This window comes from Bombina bombina, chromosome 5 (assembly GCF_027579735.1).
Source record: "Bombina bombina isolate aBomBom1 chromosome 5, aBomBom1.pri, whole genome shotgun sequence".
NCBI lineage: Eukaryota > Metazoa > Chordata > Amphibia > Anura > Bombinatoridae > Bombina > Bombina bombina.
Window position 1 is genome coordinate 689466955 of NC_069503.1, and position 25472 is coordinate 689492426.

A 25472-nucleotide genomic window follows, 5' to 3' on the forward strand; every position below is an offset into this window, starting at 1 on the left:
TTAAGGTAGGAAAAAATCTGATTGGCTGATTGAATCAGCCAATCAGATTAAAGTTCAATCGGATTGGCTGATCCAATCAGCCAATCAGATTGAGCTCGCATTCTATTGGCTGATCGGAACAGCCAATAGAATGCAAGCTCAATCTGATTGGCTGATTGGATCAGCCAATCCGATTGAACTTGAATCTGATTGGCTGATTCAATCAGCCAATCAGATTTTTCCTACCTTAATTCCGATTGGCTGATAGAATCCTATCAGCCAATTGGAATTCGAGGGACGCCATCTTGGATGACGTCACTTAAAGGAACCTTCATTCATCGGTAGTCGTCGGAAGGAAGAGGATGTTCCGCGCCGGAGGTCTTGAAGATGAAGCCGCTCCTCGTCGGATGGATGAAGATAGAAGATGCCGCTTGGATGAAGATGTCTGCCGTTCCGGATGTCCTCTTCTGCCCGGATAGGATGAAGACTTCTGCCGCTCTGGATGTCCTCTTCTGCCCCATTGAATGAAGACTTCGGCCCGGTTGGGTGAAGACGACTCAAGGTAGGGAGATCTTCAGGGGGGTAGTGTTAGGTTTATTTAAGGGGGGTTTGGGTTAGAGTAGGGGTATGTGGGTGGTGGGTTGTAATGTTGGGGGGTGGTATTGTGGGGTTTTTTACAGGCAAAAGAGCTGTTTACTTTGGGGCATGCCCCGCAAAAAGCCCTTTTAAGGGCTGGTAAAAGAGCTGGTTACTTTTTAATTTAGAATAGGGTAGGGACCTTTATTATTTTGGGGGGCTTTGTTATTTTATTAGGGGGCTTATAGTAGGTGTAATTAGCTTAAAATTCTTGTAATCTTTTTTTATCTTTTGTAATTTAGTGGGGTTTTTTTTTGTAATTTAGTTTAGTTTATTTAATTGTAGGTAATTGTAGGTACTTGTAGTTAATTGATTTAATTTATTTATTGATAGTGTAGTGTTAGGTTTAATTGTAACTTAGGTTAGGATTTATTTTACAGGTAATTTTGTAATTATTTTAACTAGGTAGCTATTAAATAGTAAATAACTATTTAATAGCTATTGTACCTAGTTAAAATAAATACAAAGTTGCCTGTAAAATAAATATAAATCCTAAAATAGCTACAATATAATTATTTGTTATATTGTAGCTATATTAGGGTTTATTTTACAGGTAAGTATTTAGATTTAAATATGAATACTTTAGTTAATAATATTTAATTTATTTTGTTAGATTAAAATTATATTTAATCTAGGGGGGTGTTCGGGTTAGGGTTAGACTTAGCTTTAGGGGTTAATACATTTATTATAGTAGCGGCGAGGTCCAGTCGGCAGATTAGGGGTTAATACTTGAAATTAGGTGGCGGCGATGTTAGGGAGGGCAGATTAGGGGTTAATACTATTTATTATAGGGTTTGCGAGGCGGGAGTGCTGCGGTTTAGTGGTTAATAACTTTATTAGAGTAGCGGCGAGGTCCGGTCGGCAGATTTGGGGTTAATAAGTGTAGGTAAGGTAGCGGCGACGTGGGGGGGGGGCAGATTAGGGGTTAATAAATATAATATAGGGGTCGGCGATGTTAGGGGCAGCAGATTAGGGGTTCATAGGGATAATGTAGGTCGGCAGATTAGGGGTTAAAAATATTTACTATAGTGGCGGCGATGTGGGGGGATATCGGTTTAGGGGTACATAGGTAGTTTATGGGTGTTAGTGTACTTTAGAGCACAGTAGTTAAGAGCTTTATAAACCGGCATTAGCCCAGAAAGCTCTTAAAGGGACATGAAAGCCAATTTTTTTCTTTCGTGATTTAGAAAGAGCATGTCATTTTAAAAAACTTTCTAATTTGCTTATATTATCTAATTTGCTTCATTCTCTTGATATCACTTGCTTAAAAGCATATCTAGATATGCTCAGTAGCTGCTGATTGGTTGCTGCACCTAGAGGCCTTGTGTGATTGACTCACACATGTGCATTGCTATTTCTTCAACAAAGGATATCTAAAGAATTTAGCAAATTAGATAATAGAAGTAAATTGGAAAATTGTTTAAAACTACATGCTCTATCTGAATCACAAAAGAAAAAAATTGGGTTCAGTGTCCCTTTAGCTACCAACTTTTTTCTGCGGCTGGAGTCTTGTCGGTAGAGGGTCTACCGCTCACTTCAGCCAAGACTCTAAATACCAGCGTTAGGAAGATCTCATTGAAAAGATAGGATACACAATTGACGTAAGGGGATCTGCGGTATGGAAAAGTCGTGGCTGGAAAGTGAGCGTTAGACCCTTACCTACACCAGTGTTTTTCAACCAGTGTGCCGTGGCACACTAGTGTGCCGTGAGAGATCCTCAGGTGTGCCACGGCAGACTGACAACAGTGTGACATATTTTTTAAACTTTGCTTGTTTTTTACTCCCAGTGCAGGGGTAGTTTGTAGGAGGCATGGCATAACAACACAATACATACAGTATGTGTGTGTTTGTGTGTATGTGTATATATATATGCTGTATTAGGCTACAATGTGTGATTTTTTTTTAAATTTTGGGATGGTGGTGTGCCACAGGATTTTTTAATGTAAAAAAGTGTGCCACGGCAAAAAAAAGGTTAAAAATCACTGACCTACACGACTCCAAAACCAGCGTTAGGACCCCTTAACGCTGTTTTTGACGGCTAACGCAGAACTCTAAATCTAGCCGATGGTGATTTAGCACATATTCTCCAAATGTTAATAGTGGGGATAAGCCAGCCAGAAGCTACAGTTTGCTGCAGAATATGTAGGTCTGCTCTTATTTTGACTCTCATATGCAAACCTACCTACTAGATAAGTACCGTGAGAACAACTTCAGTTAGAAACTTTTTTACAAAAATGTATCTTTTTATCTGATGAAAGAATAAAAAATGTGTTTCATGCCGTCGTGATGTGTTGTTATAAAACTTTTATGTGCTTAATATCGGATATGACAAACGATCTGAAATACAAATACAGTAGTATTTCATGTAAAAGACCTGTATCTCTGCCCAAGTAGCACATTTTTCTTTACACTTCCTGCTATTCAGATGCAACATACGTTTTTCCATCCACTTTCAGTTCCGTATTAATGTGACAAACTCCAATCCCGCCCATGCCCTCAATGCATTTCAACAGCTGCTTAAGGTGGACTTATTGATGACTGGGCCCACTGAGTAGCTGCTATGTAGAAAGTAAATAAGCGACAGCGGGGAAGCCTGAGAGCAGAGGGCGTGCACTGCATATAGTTACAATGTATGACTCGCTATTACAGAGACAGAGAACCTCGTTATTACGCCACATACTGCAAATACGTGTATTTTGAGTCATTGCTGTTATTTATTCAGTTAAATTATAAAAATGAATTTGCATATGACCCACAAACATTTGATAACTGAAGGGCGGTGCGTGTACTTTATACCTCCTTTAGCAGGAACTAGGAGTATCTGTACTTCCAGACTGCTCCGGTCTCTCTCTTGGCAAATAAGGTTCCTATGTAGCGCAATGTAGGAGTAAACCCCTTGCTTTCCGGAGAGACCCCCATACACAGGTATGCTACAATTATGTAATACATATGCAACTATGTTACAAACTCTGACCAGATTCACTGGGATCTTTTGTGTTGTCTTAGGGAACTGATCTCGTAAGATTTAAATATTTATCGCCAGAATAATGAGCAAATGCGATTTATATAAATTTAGATTCAATAAAAAGCCATAAAAGTAATTATACAAACCAAATCTGAAAGTATTCTTTTTTTAAGGTAAACTTATTATAGTGATAAATCCCTTCAAATCTTAAAGATTTTTCTTGATAGATGTCATTGGAAACTTTTGGTGAATCTAAGTCAGTCCTGAAATTCATAAGGCAATACCTTAGAACAACAGACGGAAGTGAACTTTCTTCCTATTAGGCACTGAAGTGTTGGTTTTGTACTTTTCTCATCATATTTGAGGTTTGTGATATTAATAAAAGATATTGTTGTTCATACATTACCAGGAGAGAAACTAATAAAGTGAAACTGAAACTTGTTGAACGTTGTCTGTGGATGAGTAATGGTGAAAACATGAATCCACTCTGATGTGTTTGTAAGACATTCCATAAATAAAACAGTATTAATAAACAAACACATCAATTTGCATTGGTTTCAGATATACAGTATTAATATGCTTCATGATAAATTCTCTCTAATACGAGCTGCTAACTACTGTTATTGTATGTTACACTCAGCAGGTCATGGGTTTGCTGAAACTGGACCCTTCAATTTTTAATTCTTAGTGTTAGATTATAAAGTAGTCAGTTTCCTGTGTTTTTGAAAGTGAGCTGCAAAAGTTTACATTAGTATGTAAGCATTCTGTTCATAATATATTTTATTGTACACACAAGTAATTGTGCAATAATAAAATGTTCTAACATAGAGTGATTTTATTTGGTAGTTTTATCCTTATTTAAAGTGATTGTAAAGTTTAAAGAATTAAAGCCCAGTATCTAAAAATAATCTTAAAAACAGGGGCACTTTAATTCATTAAACTTTACAAAGACACTTTTAAAAAAAAAATAATTATAATTTCGGTAGGGTAAACATACAGTTGTTCCTCCGCCCGCATCTCCTTCTGTATTGAGCATATTGATGACAAATCCGGCTTCTTTCAATTGTTGCGTGCCCCCTTTGGTGCCCAGCTTGTGTGGCACGCAGTGATTGGAGGAAGCCGGATTTGTCATCGATATGTTTAATACAGAAGGAGATGTGGGAGGAGGAACAACTGTATGTTTACCGTAGTGAAATGGCAAGAAGCGTCTTTGTAAAGTTTAGTGAATTAAAGTGCTCCTGTTTTTAAGATTATTTTTATATTACAGGCTTTAAATCATTAAACTTTACCACTTTAAAGGGTTATTATAGTGAAAAAAATAAAACAAAAAACATGCTCTCATTTGTTAGAGCATGTCATTTTATCTCTATCAACCCTCCAATTGGTTTAAAGCACTGGTTTTAAAACCTTTTCTCAAGCCTTCACAACGGGGCAGATTTTCAGGATTACCTTGGATGAGAACAGCTAAAATAACCATGTTTACAGTTACTCATCAGCTGATTATTTCACCTGTGCTCCTGTTCAGATATCCTCAAAATTTGGCCTGTGAGGGAGGCCTGGGGACAGGTTTGAATACCAGGTGGTGTAAAGACATAGTTAAAGTACCACTTAGGATCAGACAGCTGATGGTCTCGAGCAGAAACTTCTGTTGAGCCAATCTATGCGCTGTGCAACTAGTGCTGCTGATTGGTTCAGCAGTAGACCATTAGTTCTCTGTGTCTACAGTGTGGTATTTTAACTATGTGTTTAACCCCGTTGTGGGGGTTGCCACTTAGCATTGCAGGGTCATTTGTGATAAAATTACATGCGCTTAAAGAATGAGAGCATGCATTTTTTCACTATAATGGCCTTTTAAAGGGATCTAAAAGAGCAGAATTAAACTACTGGGACCTAGCTTAAAACATCTGGTGAGTCAATGACAAGAGGCATATGTATGTAGCCACCAAATGCTAGCTGGCTCCCAATAGTGCATTGCTGCTTCTGAGGCCACTTAAAGGGACAGTATACGTAAAACATTTTAAATAAGAATTGCTCACAATTAAAGGGATAAGAAACCCCTTTTCTTTCATGATTCAGATAGAACATGCAATTGTAAACAACTTTGCAATTTACTTTTATTATCAAATTTGTTCTATTCGCTTGGTATTTTTTGCTGAAGGAGCAGCATTACTCTACTGGGAGTTTGTTGAGCTCATCTGGTGAGCCAATAACAAGAGGCTTATATGTGCAGCCACCAATCAGCAGTACATTGCTGCTCCTGAGCCTACCTAGGTATGTTTTTCAACAAAGAATACCTAGAGAGCAAAGCAAATTAGATGATAAAAGTAGACTGAAAAATTGTTTAAAATTGCATGCAATCGTGAACGTTTCGTTTTTCCTGTACCTTTAGTTTTGATTTAACTGTCCCTTTAACTAATACAATAAACCTCTAAAAAAAGTCTTTCTCTGTTCTCCTTGAATAAAAATGTCCGTTTATAAATGAAAAAAACCTCTGTGCCAGCCAGCATGGGTTTTTCTTTATAAACGGATGCGGGGGGATCTACCATTGGTGCAGCAGGTGCAGTGGCACCAGGGCTTAAGGGTTGGAGGGGGCCCATAACAGCCAGTTTATACCTAGGTGTATGCAGAATGTGTACAATCCTAATGCAGGGAAGCCTTTTATTAGTGCAAATAGCAGGTCCGTCTATCTATCCTCAAAATCATTATACAGAGCAGAATGTATTTTAATACTTTTGCTTTTTACTAAGTTACCTTTGGGGGGCCCAAAAAATATCTTACACCAGGGCCCTCTGTTGGGTTTGTTCGCTACTGAACGGAGGACATTTTGATTCCATAAAATAGAGAGAGCTTTATTTTTTATAAAGGAAAAAAGCTTATTTTATTAGTAACTTTTTCACAATGATGATTAAAAAAAATTGTTGGGGGCGGAGCCAGCGCTCTGCGAAGATGGCTGCACTCTTGTGAGCTCCGTGCTCCCTTCAGGGCTAAAAAATTATTAAGCACCTAACCAACGCAGGAAACTTTGCAAAAAATGCCTGCAACCTTGCAGACAACAACCAAAGACAATTTCTCCAGTTCCTGGTGACTATCATAAGCACGGCATTAACGTGTGAGTGTTCAAAGCTGCGGAGCGGGCCACGTGGGTCCCGACCTGCAGAATACCCATCGACAGATCTTTACCTACCCAATGCATGAAACGCATAGGTGCCGGAATATTGCGGATCGAAGCGGGGCCAATTCTACCCCTGAGAAGGAGACAGATATCGGTAGACAGCCGATCACCACCCGCTAAGGTATGACACTCACAGCTGCCATAGACGAACCACATCGTCATCCCACGCACTCTACAATGGCAGCAGATAATACACATTAATCTGCTGGTCAATCCTGGGACACTGCCCAAGCCGAGCTGTAGGTGAATGCTTAGAACAGGCCCGGACTGGCCATAGGGCATACCGGGCAAAATCCCGGTGGGCCGCTGAGCCTGTGGGCCGCTGGTTGAGTCTGTAACTAAGTGAAGTGACTGAGCTCAGGGGCGGACTGTGCCTTTCTGTTTCTTACATTACACTGCACTCTGCAGCACCTGCATTTCCTTATACAGCGCGGCCGTGAGCAGCAGGACATAGATACAGTGGTGGCCGGGAGACTGAGCAGCATCCTTAACTTACTCAGTTACTCACAGTCGGTCGCTCAGCTGTATAGGAATTAGGAAAGACAGGTGCTGCTATGTGTTTGAAATTTGAATCAGTGATCCGGCCGGGGGTGGGAACTAACAGGGGCCTCACATGACCGGCATGAACTCTCCCTCCCCGCTGACCTTCATCACTTCCTCCCAGTTAGTCCAGTGGCGCGCGCGGGAAGAGTGCGAGGGAAGCAGCGAGCTGAGCGAGGAAGGCAGCAGCAAGGCTGGGCTGGTAAGTCACAGTCCCAAAAAAGTGTCTGGTGAGGAATTGCTGATGTATGCCCTGTGCCGCCTGCGCCAAGACCAAGTAAGTCGTCCAGGGTGTTTGTTTAATACAATAATACAGATGTGTGGCGAGAGTACAAATATGGGTATATGGCGGTAGTCCACCTCCACCCCATTCACAGCTTGTGACGGTGAGCTCATAGCCCGGGGGATGGATGTCTAGGTGGATGGGAAGCTGGACAGCCTCTTAAGGATACAGCAGCCTTGCTGTGTGCAACTAGGAAGAAGGCTGCATAACCGCTGCATAACCAGTGTGTTATATTAAGCACTGCAGTCTATATATTGCATTTGCATGTCATTCATAGTTAGATATGGGCTATTGGGCTATATAAGTGACAAATGTTATAGTTGAACTTGTAAGAGAGAGTTTACATTCATAGGTAGTTAGAAACCTTCATATCACATGTTCAACAGATTCAACACACACTACTGCAGCGCCAGGTCTCTGTGCTTGAATTCTAGTAAGAGTTATGTGCACTAATTGGTTAGTTTATTGTCTTGTGTTTACTTTTTTTTCCCCATACCAACCTATATATTATACTTGTAATATTTGATATACGGCTAAATAGAGAATGGGGGGGGGGGGGGGAGTGGGCTGCTTTGCCTTAAAATGCCCGGGCCTATTTTTGGTCCCAGTCCGGCCCTGGCTTAGAACAGACTATATTAAACAAATTTTTCAACCGCATTTCCCCTACGCCATGGCTACATAACCACCCTCCTGCCTAATACCTTGGGTGAGTTTACCAATCAGCTCTGCGTATAGTGGCCATGTTTGAGTTTGAGGCCTGATCTTATCTGATAATAGGGATGGTGGTATAGGAGACTGGATATTAACACTATAGTACAACTGAGGGAGATTTATAGTTACCACCCTTCTTCCCTCCATATATAGATTGCCTCACTCTTTCATGAACATTTTTGCTCTGCTCAACATCCAAGAGAGAGAATAAATTTCTTTCAGCCCCACGCCCTATTCTGTTGCACATTCAAGCAGCGATCATGTCACCTAAGAAGGGAAGCAAGCTTGAAAAAGCCGCTAAGAAACAGGGCCAAACACCCTCTGTGAATAATTTTTTTAAATCTTTGGAAACCACTACCCCTGCCACTCCCAAAATTACAGCGTCTCACCCCAGGTCTCCCTCATCCTCCTCGGATTCTGAGCTGGAAAATCCGGAATCTGCTATCACAATCCCTAAAGCACTACTTGACTCACTTCCATCCAAAAAAGACTTTTCCTCCCTGGTTGGCCAAGTAAGACAGTGTATCAGAGAGGAGATTGCAGACATTAAAAAGGAAATATCTGAAGTCGGCCAGAGGGTGGAGAAACTAGAGAGTCATTCTGATCTAACTACTTCAAACATCGCTTTCCTAAGGGCTAAGATAGCACAGCAAGACACCAGCATGGCTCAAATGGAAAACAAGATAGATGACCTGGAGAACAGGAGTCGCAGGGGCAATGTAAGAATCCGGGGTATTCCTGAAACCGTTGCCCCCGCAGATCTTGAAGACTTCATCCAGGGCCTTTTCTCCTATCTACTGGATACAGGAGACGACTCCACAATAGCTCTAGATCGCTTCCATAGAGCTCTGCGAGGAAAGCCTTTGGGGGACCAGCCCCCTAGAGACGTTATCGTCAAAATTACCACATACTCCATCAAGGAGGAAATTATGAAGAGGGCAAGACAGAAACATCCTTTGAGGTTCAGATCAGTATCAATTCAGGTTTTTGAAGACCTGACGCACAGGACTTTATTAAAAAGGAGAGAACTCAGGCCCTTAACAACAAAGCTGCGGCAACTCAACGTTCCATATCGATGGGGCCACCCATTTCATCTGCAAATTTCATGGAAAGGCAAGAGGCTACTGTACAACTCACAGGACGACTTGGAACAGATCTGCAAATCCCTGGAAATTAATCTAACATCCCTGCGGGAGGATTTCAACCTTCCCGTGGCAACAACAGATCTGCTCCCTCCTCCGCTTCCACAAAGGGAGGAATGGCAGGAGGCCTCCTCCAGAAAACCCAGCAGAACCAGACCTGGTCCTTCGACAGCTGACTCGATGGGCTGATAGCCCCAGGATGGTAACTACTAGGAAAGTTGCTTCAGCCCTCAAGGGGGCTTTACTGTAGAACTCTCTGAGTTATAATTGCATTTCAACTGCTTTATATATGTGGACTTACTTTACATGTCTGATATGTCTTCAGATGGCAGGAGTGTCATTGCATGTTGGTGTAATATGGGGGCATGCTGAGTCTTGACTATAAATAATGTGTTAATAATGTTTTTTCGGTGCTCTCTCATACTGTGCCGTATCCCAAAGAGAAAGGGTCTTTTGTTTAATATTCTTTGGAGTGCGCTGTGTTCGGTAAAGCGCAGTTCTATCCCAGACCCTACTATAACATACAAAAGCATGCATTGCTGTTCATTTTATGTCATACTATTGGTGTTATATACCTTTAATTAACATGTTTAAGCCCATAAGGGGATTATCTCCTAATTTAGAAGATTTCCATCCTCTGCCACTTGTTCTACACCTGTTGTGTAATTTTTTTATACTTCTATACTATACTGTTACAGTTTGTTATTGATTTTTTTCTTATTGTATGTCCAGGGAAATTCAGTGTTTTCTAGTATTATTTACATGTCATGTGGAAGTTAACGTGCTTATTAGCTTATTCTATAGGATTGCATGGCTAGATCGTCTTTAGCATCACAACCTATCCAAATTATCACACAGAATGCAAGGGGTTTTAATAGCCCAAATAAGAGAGCTATGGCCATTCGGGATTTATGTAAGAGGGGTGGGCACATATTGCTATTGCAGGAAACTCATTTCAAAGCAAATACAATTCCCAAATATTTTTCCCCCCATTTCCCCCAACATTACCATAGTACTTGTCCCACTAAAAAGGTGAACGGAGTAAGCATTCTGATACATAGATCTATCCCATTTAAACTCCTCCAAGTAGATAAAGATAAAGAGGGCAGGTATTTAGGGATCACAGGTCTGATGTTCGGTAAGCCGATCACCATTGTAAACCTCTATGCTCCTAACGTTGGTCAAGATAAATTTTTCTCCCACATCTCCACTAAAATATCCGATCTTCAGAAGGGCCCGCTAGTAGTTACTGGAGATCTAAACACCCCCTTAGACCCCAAACTAGACTGCTCCAATCCCAACACTAAACCCAACCGGAAATTTTTACATTCAATTTGGCAGAACATTAAATCTCTAACTCTACACTACGCATGGAGGTATGCTTAGCCACAAATGAGGGATTACACCTTCTTCTCCCACCCACAAAAAAGCTACTCCAGAATCGACTACGTCCTGGTAGACCACATTGCCCTTTCCCTAGTCAAAGACATTAAAATAAAACATACATCCTGGTCCGACCATTCACTGGTAGAGTGTAAACTAGTATGGCCATCTATCCCGATAAAGCCTTTCTCCTGGAAATTAGATAATTCTTTACTTTCTGACCCACAGACAGTGGAAAAAATTAACAAACAGTTAGATCTCTACTTTTCTATCAATAACCTTCCTGACTCTAACACAGCTATGGTCTGGGAAGCCCATAAGGCTTTCATTAGGGGCGATTTTATCAAGATTAAGGCAACTAAGAAAAAGCAATCCTTAGAATCCTACACCAGGCTAGCACAGGAAGTCTCCGAAGCTGACTATCTTTTAAAACTACACCCAACAGACCAAACCCTACTTACCACCCTAATGGATAAGCGAAATAATCTTAATCAATTCTTGCAAATAGAGTCCCAAAAACAACAATTACATATAAAACAAAAATACTATGGGGAAGGGAATAAATCCGGGAAACTCTTGGCCAGGGCATTAAAGAAACAATCACTTCAATCATACATCCACTCTCTTACTTCACAGCACGGCTGGGTAATTGAGGATACTAAGACCATAGCCGACACTTTTAAGTCCTTTTATCATAAGCTTTACAATCTATTTCCGAATAAACCCTTGGAATCGCACAAGATCCTATGCGATGAATATCTCAAAGACATCCCACTCCCCGAACTAAGCACTACAGAGAGGGACTCACTGGTCGCACCAATCTCCAGTAAAGAGATCCTGGATGCTATAACAGACCTGAAGCCGGAGAAAGCCCCTGGCCCAGATGGTTTCTCTAATAGATACTACAAAACCTTTAAAGCCCAACTGACCCCACATCTCCTTACCCTGTTTAACAACATCCCCAACGACAATACGTTCCCGGACACTATGCTACAGGCTCACATTACCGTCCTCCCTAAACCAGGCAAACCCCCCACCTCCCCGGCAAACTTCAGACCCATCTCCTTGCTCAATGTCGACCTAAAATTGTATGCTAAAATACTAGCGAATAGGATAAACAATTTCTTACCAAATTTGATCCACCATGATCAAGTGGGGTTTGTGCCGTCTCGGGAGGCCAGGGACAACACGTGCAAGGTAGTACACCTCTTGGAATACACAAAAGTTAATATCCCTTCTGCATTTCTATCAACTGACGCTGAGAAAGCTTTTGATAGGCTGGACTGGACCTTTCTTCAGTCCACCCTGCAAAAGTTCGGCTTCCCCACTATTTTTATCAACAAAATTTTTGCCCTATATACATACCCCTCAGCCCAAGTCAGAGTTAATGGGACTCTATCTGATTATTTTGAAATTTGCAATGGAACCCGTCAAGGCTGCCCTCTTTCCCCTTTGCTGTTCGTGTTGTCCCTGGAGCCCCTGGCGGAGCGTATCCACAACAACCCGAATGTACTCGGCATTACATTACAAGGAGAGACCTACAAATTGGCAATGTTTGCCGATGATATCCTTATGACCTTGTCTTCTCCACGACAATCCCTGGCAGCGGTCCAAGATGAATTGGAAACATTCGATAGGGTCTCAAATTTCTCAATTAACCTGAATAAATCAGAACTCCTTCCTTTAAATATGCTGGAAGAAGAGCTTTCATTAATTAAACACCACTTCCCCTTCAAAATTCAAAACCATGCTTTAAAATATCTAGGGATTTTTCTTACACCCAAGTTAGATGACTTACGTAAATTAAATTATGGCAAACTCTTGGAAGAGTTCTCCCAATTGACCTCCTACTGGCTTCCAAAGAATATTTCCTGGTTGGGCAGAATTGCCGCAACGAAAATGACCCTTTTACCAAAGGCCCTTTATGTCCTTCAGGCCCTGCCCATCCCTGGCACCAACACTTACATCCGGAAACTGCAGGCAATAATAGATACATATATATGGCATCGAAGACCCCCAAGAATAGCAAAAAGCACCATGTATACCCATAGGGAATATGGGGGACTGGGAGTCCCTAACATCTACCTGTATAAACTTGCGACTTCACTGAGCAGAATAATTGATTGGTGTAGGCAAGGAGATAATTCCTACAAGAGCTGTGTCCAGCTGGAACAACAAATCTTAGGTGTCCCATGTTTGGGTGGCATCTGCTGGGCCCCCCAAAAACCCTGTACAAACACTATAGCCGCATATCCAATTCTCAAGGAGACTTGGTCAGACTGGACGCTGATAAGAAATAAATTTCACCTCATCTCCTCTCACTACTCTCCACTTTTAATATTACACCCGAATAGAGAATTATCAGTAGACGCTCCTAGAATCCCTACCATCAGTCCAAACCCAACTTCTCTGAGAAGCCACATGCCTATACATCTCTTAGTGACTAAAGGCCAGCTGTCCTCTAGAGAAATATTGCTGGAGAGAGACTTTACTCAATTACACTCCTGGTTGTATTACAATCAGGTAAGACATTTCCTTGTATCCCATAAGTCACAGAAAGACTTCTTTAGACCTCTCACAGTTTTTGAATCCCTTTGCTCATCACCAACCCCCCCTAAAAAAACAATTTCCCTAATGTATCGATGCCTTCTTAAGTCCTTTTATTCCACAAAACCGACCTACACGCTTAGCTGGGAGAAGGAACTTAACAAACGCTTCTCAGTTAAACAATGGTCATCCTGGTTTAAAGCCACGGCCAAGTCAGCCCATGGAGACTAATTTAAAGGTCACCACTAGATGGTACTTAACCCCGAGCAAACTGAAATATATGTTTACAAAAGCCAGTGATAGATGCTGGAGAGGCTGCGGACAAGTAGGCACTATGTGTCATATTTGGTGGGACTGCGCTGCGATAAAATCTTTCTGGGTTCAGATTCACGAAACAGCTTGCACCATAACTGGCATCCAAACAGAGCTTTCCCCAGAGGTGATTCTTTTTAATGCCACCTTCCCATCCCCTTGTAAAATCAGAAAACATCTCTACCAAATTTTAATAAATGCTGCCAAACGTCTCATTCCCTTACTCTGGAAAAAAACCCAAGTCCCAAACCTGAATCAATGGATCGAACAAGTAAAGAACACATTAATCTTGGAAAGATTCCATTATTTCAAGACAGGCCAGTTAGATTTCTTCCATGACATGAAATTCCTTTGGGAACAATATACTTTTGCAAACACGTAATATATCCCTCACTAGACTAGATGACAAGAGGGTATGATAGCTGGGAGGTAGAAGATAGAATTGCCCCTAGCTTGAAACCCCTATTGCATACATTTCCCTGATATGTTTTTGTTTATGTTTGAATTTTTGAATGCTAAATTATGCTGTTACTTCAGTGTTCAATTGCTTCTGCATCTCCCAGTATGTAATACCACCACCAATGCTTGTGGGAAACGATCTACTTCATCCCTCTTCACAGTTGGACTTTTACTTCCTGAACAGATCCTGGCTACTGAATGGTGGTTATTGGACATTTTTGCTATATATTATGTTTCTATATGTGAGATGCCACTATTGGGCGTGTTGTAACTTGCATTCCTGTTTTGTTTGACAAATCAAATTTGAAATAAAGAGAAATAAATATAAAAAAAAATGTTTACTGCCCCTTAAGTATGCTTATCAACAATAGATGCAAAACAATGAAGTGCATTTGATAACAGTTGTAAAATAAAAAGTCTTTTTAAAATTTACATGCTCTATGTGAACCATGATAGTTCATTTCGACTTTCATATCCCTTCAATACAATTTAAATTAAATAGTATTACAAAGTCATCATGTCCAGTTTATTTAAAGGGACACTAAACACTAAATACATTTCATGCATCTCCTTCTAGTAATGGGTGCTGCAATTTTGGAACCTAGGTTACACTGCAGGTATCTGAAGGAGAGTTGTTGCACATGTGTGAAAAGATCAGCACTGGCACATTGTGAGACTTCTGGTGGTTGATGTCACGTTGAGGAGCACGTGACGAGGAGCGCTTGCCAGCGCAAACACACCACCGCCTGAACAATTCCTAGGCCTAGCTTCTTACTGGCCTGGAAAAGACACACACTCTAAGGGGACACGCTAAGATCGTGCCGGAGTCTCTCAAGAAAAGAGCCGCAGGTTGAATCCTTCAGCAGTCCGTCACACGCTGACCTGAATATACGGGCACTACAAGGCCAGAGGTACAGGTCCTACGATCAGGAGAAGAGACTGCTCCAGGTTATACCGCAGTCCATGTTGAGATAGCCCCGTTCTTCTTGCGGAGGAGTCGGCAGTAAGAGGGTCAGTCTCTGGGGTAGGAGCGGCAGTACTGAGTAACCAGAGTTACTGGAGCATAGGAAGTCGGAGGGAAGTATCCTGACCCAGGTAGGACGGTACCTTTTTGAGAACGCAATGTGTATGCTGGATTAAACGTCTCACTGAGAGGGCAGGAAAATACAGGCATACTTAAAGCTCAAGTCAGTGCTCTTATAAATAACTGTAAGGTTGGCCGATCAGAGCAGAGTTTTTTGAGCTGACATATCAAGAAGCATTATAGTGGCTTTACAAGTACTTTCAGTCAAACAGTGGGGAAAAAGGAGTTTTAGAAAGAAGAAAGCAGGATGTGTTATTGAACTTCATTAGGGCCGTTGTGAATATGTCAAATAGACATGCACAACATGTTTCTTGCACGAAACGGATGGGATTGCTTTATGAAAAAAAGATAAACTGAAATCCACAGTTTTCAGGATACAAAGCTAAAAGTCATTTGATCTCATTTGGAGCCAGCCAAAGGGAAATCACACCTATAACCTAATTCCCTTTTTCTTGAAGAGACGGTATTATCAGGTAGCATTATTAAGTTGATGCAAGGATATCAAGTCTGCACAAGGCCTGAATAAAAGGAGGTTCCTGGGGAAAGGAAATATACTGCCATGCAAATATCTAAATCCATGGGAAGGACTGAAATTAATCTTTTGTCTCCTCTCTTCCTGGCAGGTGATTACAATATGGTATTCAATAATCTAGATAGATTACGAACTGTTAATGCGGATAGAGGGAATAAGATAATTAATAAGCCACTTAAGAAACTTTGTAGTGATTTAAAAGTTACTGATATTTGGCGACTATATAATCCTAATACAAGAGCATTAACTTGTGAATCCAAGAAATATAACTCATTTTCTAGACTAGACTTTTTCTTAATCTCAGATGCAGTCCTTGGGTTAAGTTCGGAAGCGGAGATAGGAGATTTTACTATATCAGACCATGCTATAATCTCACTTAAAGTGTATTGGGGGAAGGGACAAATGACATAACAAGAAGTTACAACTTCCCTAGATTCCTCTTGTCTAATCTTAAATTCAAGAATTGGCTCACTCACAAATGGCATATATATAAGAAAGATAATAAGTCATATATAAACAAAGAGGAAATCTTTTGGGACGCTGCTAAAGCGGTGTTAAGGGCAGATATCAGAATGTATTTCTTGAACTGGAGGAAAGAGGCCAATAGGAAAGAAGTTGAATGCTCAAGGTATTTAAAAAATAGATATAACGCATATATAAGTGTACCCAACAGAGAAAACTGGGATAGATATATGAAAGCAAGAGCAGGATGGGAAGTATTAGCAGAGCAGAAAAATATAATAAAAGAACTCAGATACAGAGCAAGATTCCATAGGTTTGGGGACAAAATTGGTAAACTCTTAGCGAATTGTGTCAGGATAAAGGAGAGACAAAATCTTATCAAAAAGAGTGTGATAAAAATATAATAGAACCTACAAGAATAAGGGAAGATTTTTTCAAATTTTTTAAAAATCTATACTCATCCACGGGGATAAATACGACAAATAAATCTTTATTCTGGCAGGGTACTTCTTTTCCTCATCTAAGTGCAGAAAGCTTACAATACCTAAATATTCCAATTTCTCTTACGGAGGTACTGCAAGCCATAGATAATATAAAGCAGCAGGTCCTGATCTACTACCGGGAGAATTTTATAAAATACTGAAAGAACAGATTGCTCCTATTTTGACGGCTCTTTTTCATAGCTACTTTACCAAAGGGAAAGTTCCATCAAGATACTTTGCTGAATCATTAGTAACATTGATCCATAAGAAAGGGAAAAACCTATAGACCCATATCACTACTTAATGCCGATTATAAAATATTAACAGGTATCTTAGCTAAGAGACTTAAAAAAGTTATTGATTCTTTAATAAGCATTGATCAAACAGGATTTATGCCCAATCGTAATCCATCAGCTAATCTACGAAAAGTTTTTCTGATTTTAGATGCATGCTGGAATATAACTAAAGATGAGAGAGAGAAATCGCTATTACAAAACTCTGCTATATTATCAATTGATGCACAAAAAGCATTCAATTCTATAATCTGGGATCATCTCTTTTTCACATTAGAAAGCTTCGGGATTAGGAATCAATTTCCAGAATGTATTAAATCTATATATAGTAAGGCTTCATCGGCCCTGTTATTAAATGGTATGAGTACAAAAAGCTTTGAACTAACAAAAGGGACACGTCAAGGTTGCCCAATCTCGCCTCTTCTCTTCAATTTAGCAATAGAGCCTCTAGCAATTAAACTTAGAAAGATATTGGAAGGAATATGCATAGGGAAACAGAAATTTAAATTACTATTATATGCAGATGATCTGCTATTACTTATTAAATATGCCAAATTAGAAATTTCAAGGGTATTCGATATAGTGCAAATATTTAGCTCTATTTCCGGTTATCAGATTAATGCGTTAAAGTCTGAATTATTTTGGATCTTTCAAGATTTCAAACGGGATATACAAACTCCATTTAAAGAAATACATACCCAATTTAAGTATTTAGGGATAAATATATGTAGTGACCCGAAACTCTGGTACAAAATCAATTATTATATTCCTATTATTAGTAAAGTAAAATATGATTTAGACAGCTGGTCAAGACTTCCGCTATCCCTTACTGCCAAAATCAATTTAATTAAAATGATAGTAATACCCAAATTTCTATATCGTATGCATAACATACCGGTTTTGATGGCAAAAAAAGATATTGAGGAGGTCCATAAAATGTTTAGATGTTTTATTTGGGGAAAAGGGCGTAGGAAAATTGCTCTGAATAAATTAATACAGGCGGAGTATATGGGAGGGCTCTCTTTCCCCTCCTTAGAGATATATTATAACATCTGCCTTGGAAAAGTGGCATTAGATTGCTTTACCCAGGGTAATTATATTGCATCTATAGTTGCTGAGAAATATATAGTGTCTCCATATTTTCTACAAGCACTCTTACATTGTCACCCAAGGGATCTACCAGCTAAAGTCAAAAAACATATGACTATATATATCATTATTAAAGCTTGGCATACCATATGTAGATTGTTAAAAATAGATCATTCGGTTTCAAAATGGCTACCAATTGTCGGGAACACCTTCTTTGTTGAAGGAGTCAATAATATAACTTTCAAAATCTGGGCTAATAAACGCTTAAAATACATCTATCAATTAAAAGACCCAGAAGGTTCTAATATTCTTTAATTTGAAGAGGTAAAACAACAATTTGATTTAACTAATTTGGATTTCTACGTGTAATTACAAACCAGACATTGGTATAATTCAATAATTAAGAGACCAAACTGTATATAGATACATGCTGGTATACAATCTGCAGGTAATATGAATAGACCGGTCCGGTCGCCAATGGCGACCTAAATTTCTTGAGGGCAAGTAAAATTTTTAAGTTACCAGCCCGAGCGGCGACCTGACATTTTAATTAGGATAAAAGAAGCAATAATAAAAAATGTCAAATTGCCTTTCACATATGCGCACACACGGGAAAGGAGGATAGAAAGGGGAGGTTCTTTCTGTTAAATGCATTCAAAGAACTCCCCTTATCTCCATGGCTCTTGGTATCTTCCTTGTCAGTTGATACTTCCCACCCCTAAAGTTGTCTGCGCGGGAAGACATCCTGCTAGAGCGGTGAGTGTTTCTTCTCTGTGTATGAATGTAGTATGGCTTAAAGTAACTATATAGTTATGGTAGGTAGCTTGCTCACGTACATTATGCTGACGTACTCCAGGGTCCTCTGCAGTACTTCAGCACAATGTACACGAGCAAGCTGCTTACCATAACAATATAGAGCAGTGCATAATATTTCTGTATGCTATTGATGCTCCAAAAACTGACTTTAACCAATTCGTAGAGAACATGCCATCTCCATGCACCCAGTTAAATCTGCTAGCGCGGCACTGGCAGTGCTAGTAGTTGAAAGGCAGCTGGGCAGAAAGGTGGAAAAGGTATTTTTAAAATGCTTGTTATGTCACTGTTCATTGTCCAGCTAAATCCAATACCGCTCACATATGCTGAAGTAAAAAAAAAAAAAGCGCAATTATATCTTTTTTTCCTTAGGGGGAAAAAAGTCAAGATGTACATACAGTATTACAAAGATAATATCCCTGTTTTTTTCTACCTAGTGATAGAAAAATATTTTCTAAAGATAAAGCCTTTTTATCAAGTCCCAAATATTAAGCAGCTTGCAGGGCATTCAAATTGGGACCTCTGTCTGCAATGCTTTGTGGGATTACAATAACACTATTTATATTGCCTTTTTACATAAGCTATATACACACTACATGCAGATACGCACGGGCGACTAAAGTTTCTTGCGGGCTGGTAAGTTTTGTCATTTACTTGCCCGGTGGGCGAGGGGAGTTTTTGGGTATTCATAGGCCCTGCAATCTGGTATACTTCTATATTCTGCTGGTATCCATTCAATAAAATATTGGCTTAAACTGATTCTAGAGCAGTCAGGAGAGGAGAATTTACAAAGGTTAGCCTTAAAATGGTTATCAGAGATACCAGATTTAGATAAAAAAGATATCACTAGAAGTATTCAGAAAGTGGAAAAAGCCACATTAGCATCAAGTTGGTGAGAAAGTCACTTTAAATTATTGAATGGGATATATGTAACACCTGCCACGTTAAATAAATGGTTACCCAATATGAGTCATGTTTGTTACCGATGTGCAAATATTAATGCTGATATAATTCATATGCTTTGGGCTTGTCCCAAAATACATCAATTCTGGGCGAGGACAAGCTATTGGCTAAGTAAAATATTACAGATTTAATTTAAGCTGGAAAAGAAACATATTTTTTTCTTGGTCGACTTTGATAGTCGCAGACAATGGAACGTAAGTTTAATTAATTGTACAATCTTAGTTGGACGCTACTTGATCTTTAAAAACTGGAAAAATAAAAAAAAAACGTCAATACATAACTTAATAAATTTAATGATGAAACAAGCGGTAATGGAACAATTTGACTGCTCTGTCGAATCTGAACAGCGCATTAAGAAATACTATAATAAATATAATAAAGGGTATAACTTCATAAAGACATATGATAAAACTACGCAAGTGCAGTTCTTAACCCCTTTTCTCACTTGTAAATATGTGGATCATCTACTCCAGAGGACTTAATATCTTTAATATACTAATATCTGCGAGGGGGAGAGGGAGGAGAGGGGGAGGGTGGAGAGAGAGGAAGTTAAAAAGATAAAATCTTTCCCTTTTTTTTTTATTTTTCGCTTTTTTCTTTTTTTCTTTTGTTGTCTACTTCTTCGATCTGATCTGTTCTGTTCAGGTTTTGATACTATTACCACGCCAAATTAAAAATTACAGTATTGTATAAATTACAGCAATGTGTGAGGTCTTTTTTTTAGGAATTAGGAAGATATGTCCTAGTTAATTATAGCTCGACTTTAAAGAGAGAAATAGATTATAGACAAAGATAAATTGTGGTCAAAGTTTATGTATACTTTCGAGTTATGCCATTCTAATTTTTTTGTTTAATTTACATATATGAAAATTTTATGTATAATCTATTTTTGTGATTTAGCCTTGATATAGCTCCAGAAGAGTCATTATTTAGAACTAGAATAAGACGAGAAAAAGTGTAGCAGGAGACTTGTACATAATTCTGAATCAAATGAGGTCATATCTCTGGTCAGGAACATGATAAATAAAAGTGAACTGGAATAAAGATCGACTCAAAATATTAGCTGATGTTAAAATGATTGGCTCATATTTGGAATGTTCTATATATGCTTTTTATTTTTTGTGCTTAATCTATAAATCTCAATAAAGGAAAAAAAAAAACACTGGCAGATTGCATCCCCAGAAGATCATTTTGGCCTTCTGTAGGCCTGGTCAGTAAGGTGCAGCCATATCCACAGAAGGCGGAAATGATCTTCTGGGGTTCTGCCTTTTTCCGTGTTCAGAGGAGGATTCCCTAGTGTTTCAGGGCTGGATCATTCTTTATGGGCAGGATCAGACTGATATACTTCAGGAAAGGTCTCCTCTGTGAAAGACACAATTGGGCTAAAATAGGCTGCTGCTCCCAGGTGGTGGCCTGCAAAAGAACAAGCTGCTGAGCCACCGTTTATTCCTGGTTGAGAGCTTCTCTCTCTATGAGATACAATTTAGTTATCAGCCCGGCATAGGTAGAAACAACAAGATTTGTCAAAAATCCACCTTAGAATTATCGTAAGAAGTATATAATAACTATGGGGCTTAATTAATTAAACCACTTTCATTTCAGGATTCTATTTCTCTTTTGCAAGGCAACACTGTTGTGAGTGAGAACATGTCTCTGGACGACATCCGTATGCACTCTGAAGATCTAATAGACAAAGAGCAGCTTGATTGCGGAGGATTCGGCACAGTGTCATTATGCTTTCATCGAAACCATGGTTTAGTTGTGCTGAAAACAGTATATACCGGACTGAAACATGAAATGTAAGTTTTATATATCATATGCGGGATAGAGTCACAATTTATTTTACACACCAGTAAGATATATTATTGGACTCAATTGTCTTTTCATCCGCTATAGTATTCTACAGATGATACTGCCATACAACGGCTTTTAGTTGCATATAACTTAATGCAAAGAAAGCCACCACACAAAAAGTATCTGCTACTCCAGCCTTCCAAGTCTCTAACTGATCATGACCCCCCACTACAGTTTAACTTTCAGGGACCATCAGGATCCTCACAGCAGTTAAAAGGACAGTGTATCGTATTGTTTTCTCCCATTTGAAAGTTTTTTTATTTCATGATTGCTACAGAACATATAAGTTTTAAACAACTTTCTAATTGACTTCTTTTATCAAATTTTCTTCATTCTTTTATTATCTTTTGTTGAATAGCAGTAATACTATCCATTTGGGAGACCACTTGATGGCAGCGCTATTTTCTGCCATTGAGTGCTCCAGACACCTACCTATACTTAAGCATCTCTTCAACAACAAAAATATCATGGGAACAAAGCAAATTTGATAATAACTTGTATGCTATGTCTGAAACACAAAAGAAAATTTGTGGGTTTCATATCTCTTTAATGTTTCCCAAATATCAATTTTTACTGCTCGAGTATATAACATTTTGTATAAACAGCTCTTTTACCTCAATTTTCTCATTTGAAATAGCTATCTTTGCTGTATGTATTTAAGTACTGGATACAAAAAAAACTATTTAAAGTAGGAGGTTTAGATAAAAAAAAATGCTCCTAGTGGGGGGCTGCGACAGAGAGGTACTGACATTTTAATTTTCCATTGTTCTCTATGTATTATTTCATATACACAAATAAACAATTTCAGGGTTTGAAACATTTCTTCAAAACCTAGGAGTCAAAAATATAGGGGCAGCCACAAGTGTATATATATATATATATATATATATATATGCTGTATGTATGTATATACAGTAACTCACGTAAGTGTGTACACTCCATCACATTTTTGTAAATATTTGATTATATATTTTCATGTGACAACACAAGAAATTACACTTTGCTGTAAAGTAGTGAGTGTACAGCCTGTATAACAGTGTAAATTTGCTGTCCCCTCAAAATAACTCAACACACATCCATTAATGTCTAAACCGTTGGCAACAAAAGTGAGTACACCCCTAAGTGGAAATGTCCACATTTCCCTCCCTGGTGTCATGTGACTTGTTAGTGTTACAAGTTCTCAGGTGTGAATGGGAAGCAGGTGTGTTAAATTTGGTGTTATCGCTCTCACACTCTCTCATACTGGTCACTGGAAGTTCAGCATGGCACCTCATGGCAAAGAACTCTCTGAGGATCTGAAAAAAAGAATTGTTACTCTACATATAGATGATCTAGACTATAAGAAGATTGCCAAGACCCTGAAACTGAGCTGCAACACGGTGGGCAAGACCATACAGCGGTTTAACAGGATAGGTTCCACTCAGAACAGAACTCGCCATGGTCGACCAAAGAAGTTTTCACATCCAGATGTTGTCATTGGGAAATAAACGTGTGAATTCTGCTAGCATTGCTCCAGAGGTTGAAGGGGTGGAGGGTCAGCCTGTCAATGCTCAGACCATACGCTACACACTGCATCAAATTGGTCTGCATGGCTGTCGTCCCAGAAGGAAGCCTCTGCTAAAGATGATGCACAAGAAAGCCCACAAACAGTTTGCTGAAGATAAGCAGACTAAGGACATGGATTACTGGAACCATGTCCTGTGGTTCGATGAGACCAAGATAAACTTATTTGGTTCAGATGGTGTCAAGCGTGTGTGGCGGCAACCAGGTGAGGAGTACAAAGACAAGTGTGTCTTGCCTACAGTCAAGCATGGTGGTGGGAGTGTCATGGTTTGGGCCTGCATGAGCGCTGTCGGCACTGGGGAGCTACAGTTCATTGAGGGAACCATGAATGCCAACATGTACTGTGAAATACTGAAGCAGAGCATGATCCCCTCCCTTCAGAGACTGGGCCGCAGGGCAGTATTCCAACATGATAACAACTCCAAACACACCACCAAGACGACCACTGGCTTCCTAAAGAAGCTGAGGGTAAAGGTGATGGACTGGCCAAGCATGTCTCCTGAACTAAACCCTATTGAGCATCTGTGGGGCATCCTCAAACAGAAGGTGGGGGAGGGCAAGGTCTCTAACATCCACCAGCTCAGTGATGCTGTCATGGAGGAGTGGAAGAGGAATCCAGTGGCAACCTGTGGTGAACTCCATGCCCAAGAGGGTTAAGGCAGTGCTGGAAAATAATGGTGGCCACAAAAAATATTGACACTTTGGGCCCAATTTGGACATTTCCACTTAGGGGTGTACTCACTTTTGTTGCCAACGATTTAGACATTAATGGCTGTATGTTGAGTTATTTTGAGGGGACAGCAAATTTACACTGTTATACAGGCTGTACACTCACTACTTTTACATGGTAGCAAAGTGTCATTTCTTCAGTGTTGTCACATGAAAAGATATAATAAAATATTTACAAAAATGTGAGGGGTGTACTCTTTTTTTTTTTTGTGAGATAATGTGTGTGTATATATGTGTGTGTATAAATATATATATATATTCTGTATACAGTATTAGGATATCCTGATCCCCTATTACAGGATATATATACAGTATCTCACAAAAGTGAGTACACCCCTCAAATGTTTGTAAATATTTGATTATATCTTAGAGAAATTACACTTTGCTACAATGTTAAGTAGTGAGTGTACAGCCTGTATAACAGTGTGAATTTGCTGTCCCCTCAAAATAACTTAACACAGAGCCATTAATGTCTAAACCGTTAGCAACAAAAGTGAGTACACACCTAAGTGGAAATGTCCAAATTGGGCCCAATTAGCCATTTTCCCTCCCCTTTGTCATGTGACTCGTTAGTGTTACAAGGTCTCAGGTGTGAATGGAGAGCAGGTGTGTTAAATTTGGTGTTATCGCTCTCACACTCTCTCATACTGGTCACTGGAAGTTCAACATGGCACTTCATGGCAAAGAACTCTAAGGATCTGAAAAAAAGAATTGTTGCTCTACATAAATATTGCCTAGGCTTTAAGAAGATTGCAAAGACCCTGAAACTAAGCTGCAGCACAGTGGGCAAGACCATACAGCGGTTTCACAGGATAGGTTCCACTCAGAACATGCCTCGCCATGGTCGACCAAAGCAGTTGAGTGCACGTGCTCAGCGTCATATCCAGAGGTTGTCTTTGGGAAATAGACGTATGAGTGCTGCCAGCATTGCTGCAGAGGTTGAAGGTGTGGGGGATCAGCCTGTCAGTGCTCAGACCATATGCCGCACACTGCATCAAATTGGTCTGGATGGCTGTCGTCCCCCGAAGGAAGTCTCTTCTAAAGATGATGCACAAGAAAGCATGCAGTTTGCTGAAGACAAGCAGACTAAGGACATGGATTACTGGAACCATGTCCTGTGGTTCGATGAGACCAAGATAAACTTATTTGGTTCAGATGAGAAGTACAAAGACAAGTGTGTCTTGCCTACAGTCAAGCATGGTGGAGGGAGTGTCATGGTCTGGGGCTGCATGTGTGCTGCCGGCACTGGGGAGCTACAGTTCATTGAGGGAACCATGAATGTGACATACTGAAGCAGAGCATGATCCCCTCCATTTGGAGACTGGGCCGCAGGGCAGTATTCCAATATGATAACGACCCCAAACACACCTCCAAGACGACCACTGCCTTGCTAAAGAAGCTGAGGGTAAATGTGATGGACTGGCCACGCATGTCAGCAGACCTAAACCCTATTGAGCATCTGTGGGGCATACTCAAACG

The 25472-nt window shown here is 39.8% G+C and overlaps 1 protein-coding gene across 3 annotated transcripts in view; it reads left to right on the forward strand.

Moving 5' to 3' along the window:
* Positions 1-3436: 3436 nt before the first annotated feature.
* RIPK1 (receptor interacting serine/threonine kinase 1) overlaps positions 3437-25472 on the forward strand; it is a 296218-nt gene continuing 274182 nt past the window's right edge. For 2 of the 3 annotated variants that reach the window (XM_053714666.1, XM_053714668.1), the window contains exons 1-2: positions 3437-3540; positions 21472-21646. In XM_053714666.1, the coding sequence (XP_053570641.1) occupies positions 21495-21646 (152 nt within the window). In that variant the 5' untranslated portion in view covers positions 3437-3540; positions 21472-21494. Of the gene's footprint in view, positions 3541-21449; positions 21647-25472 lie in introns of all 3 variants that reach the window. The other variant, XM_053714667.1, reaches the window with a different exon arrangement.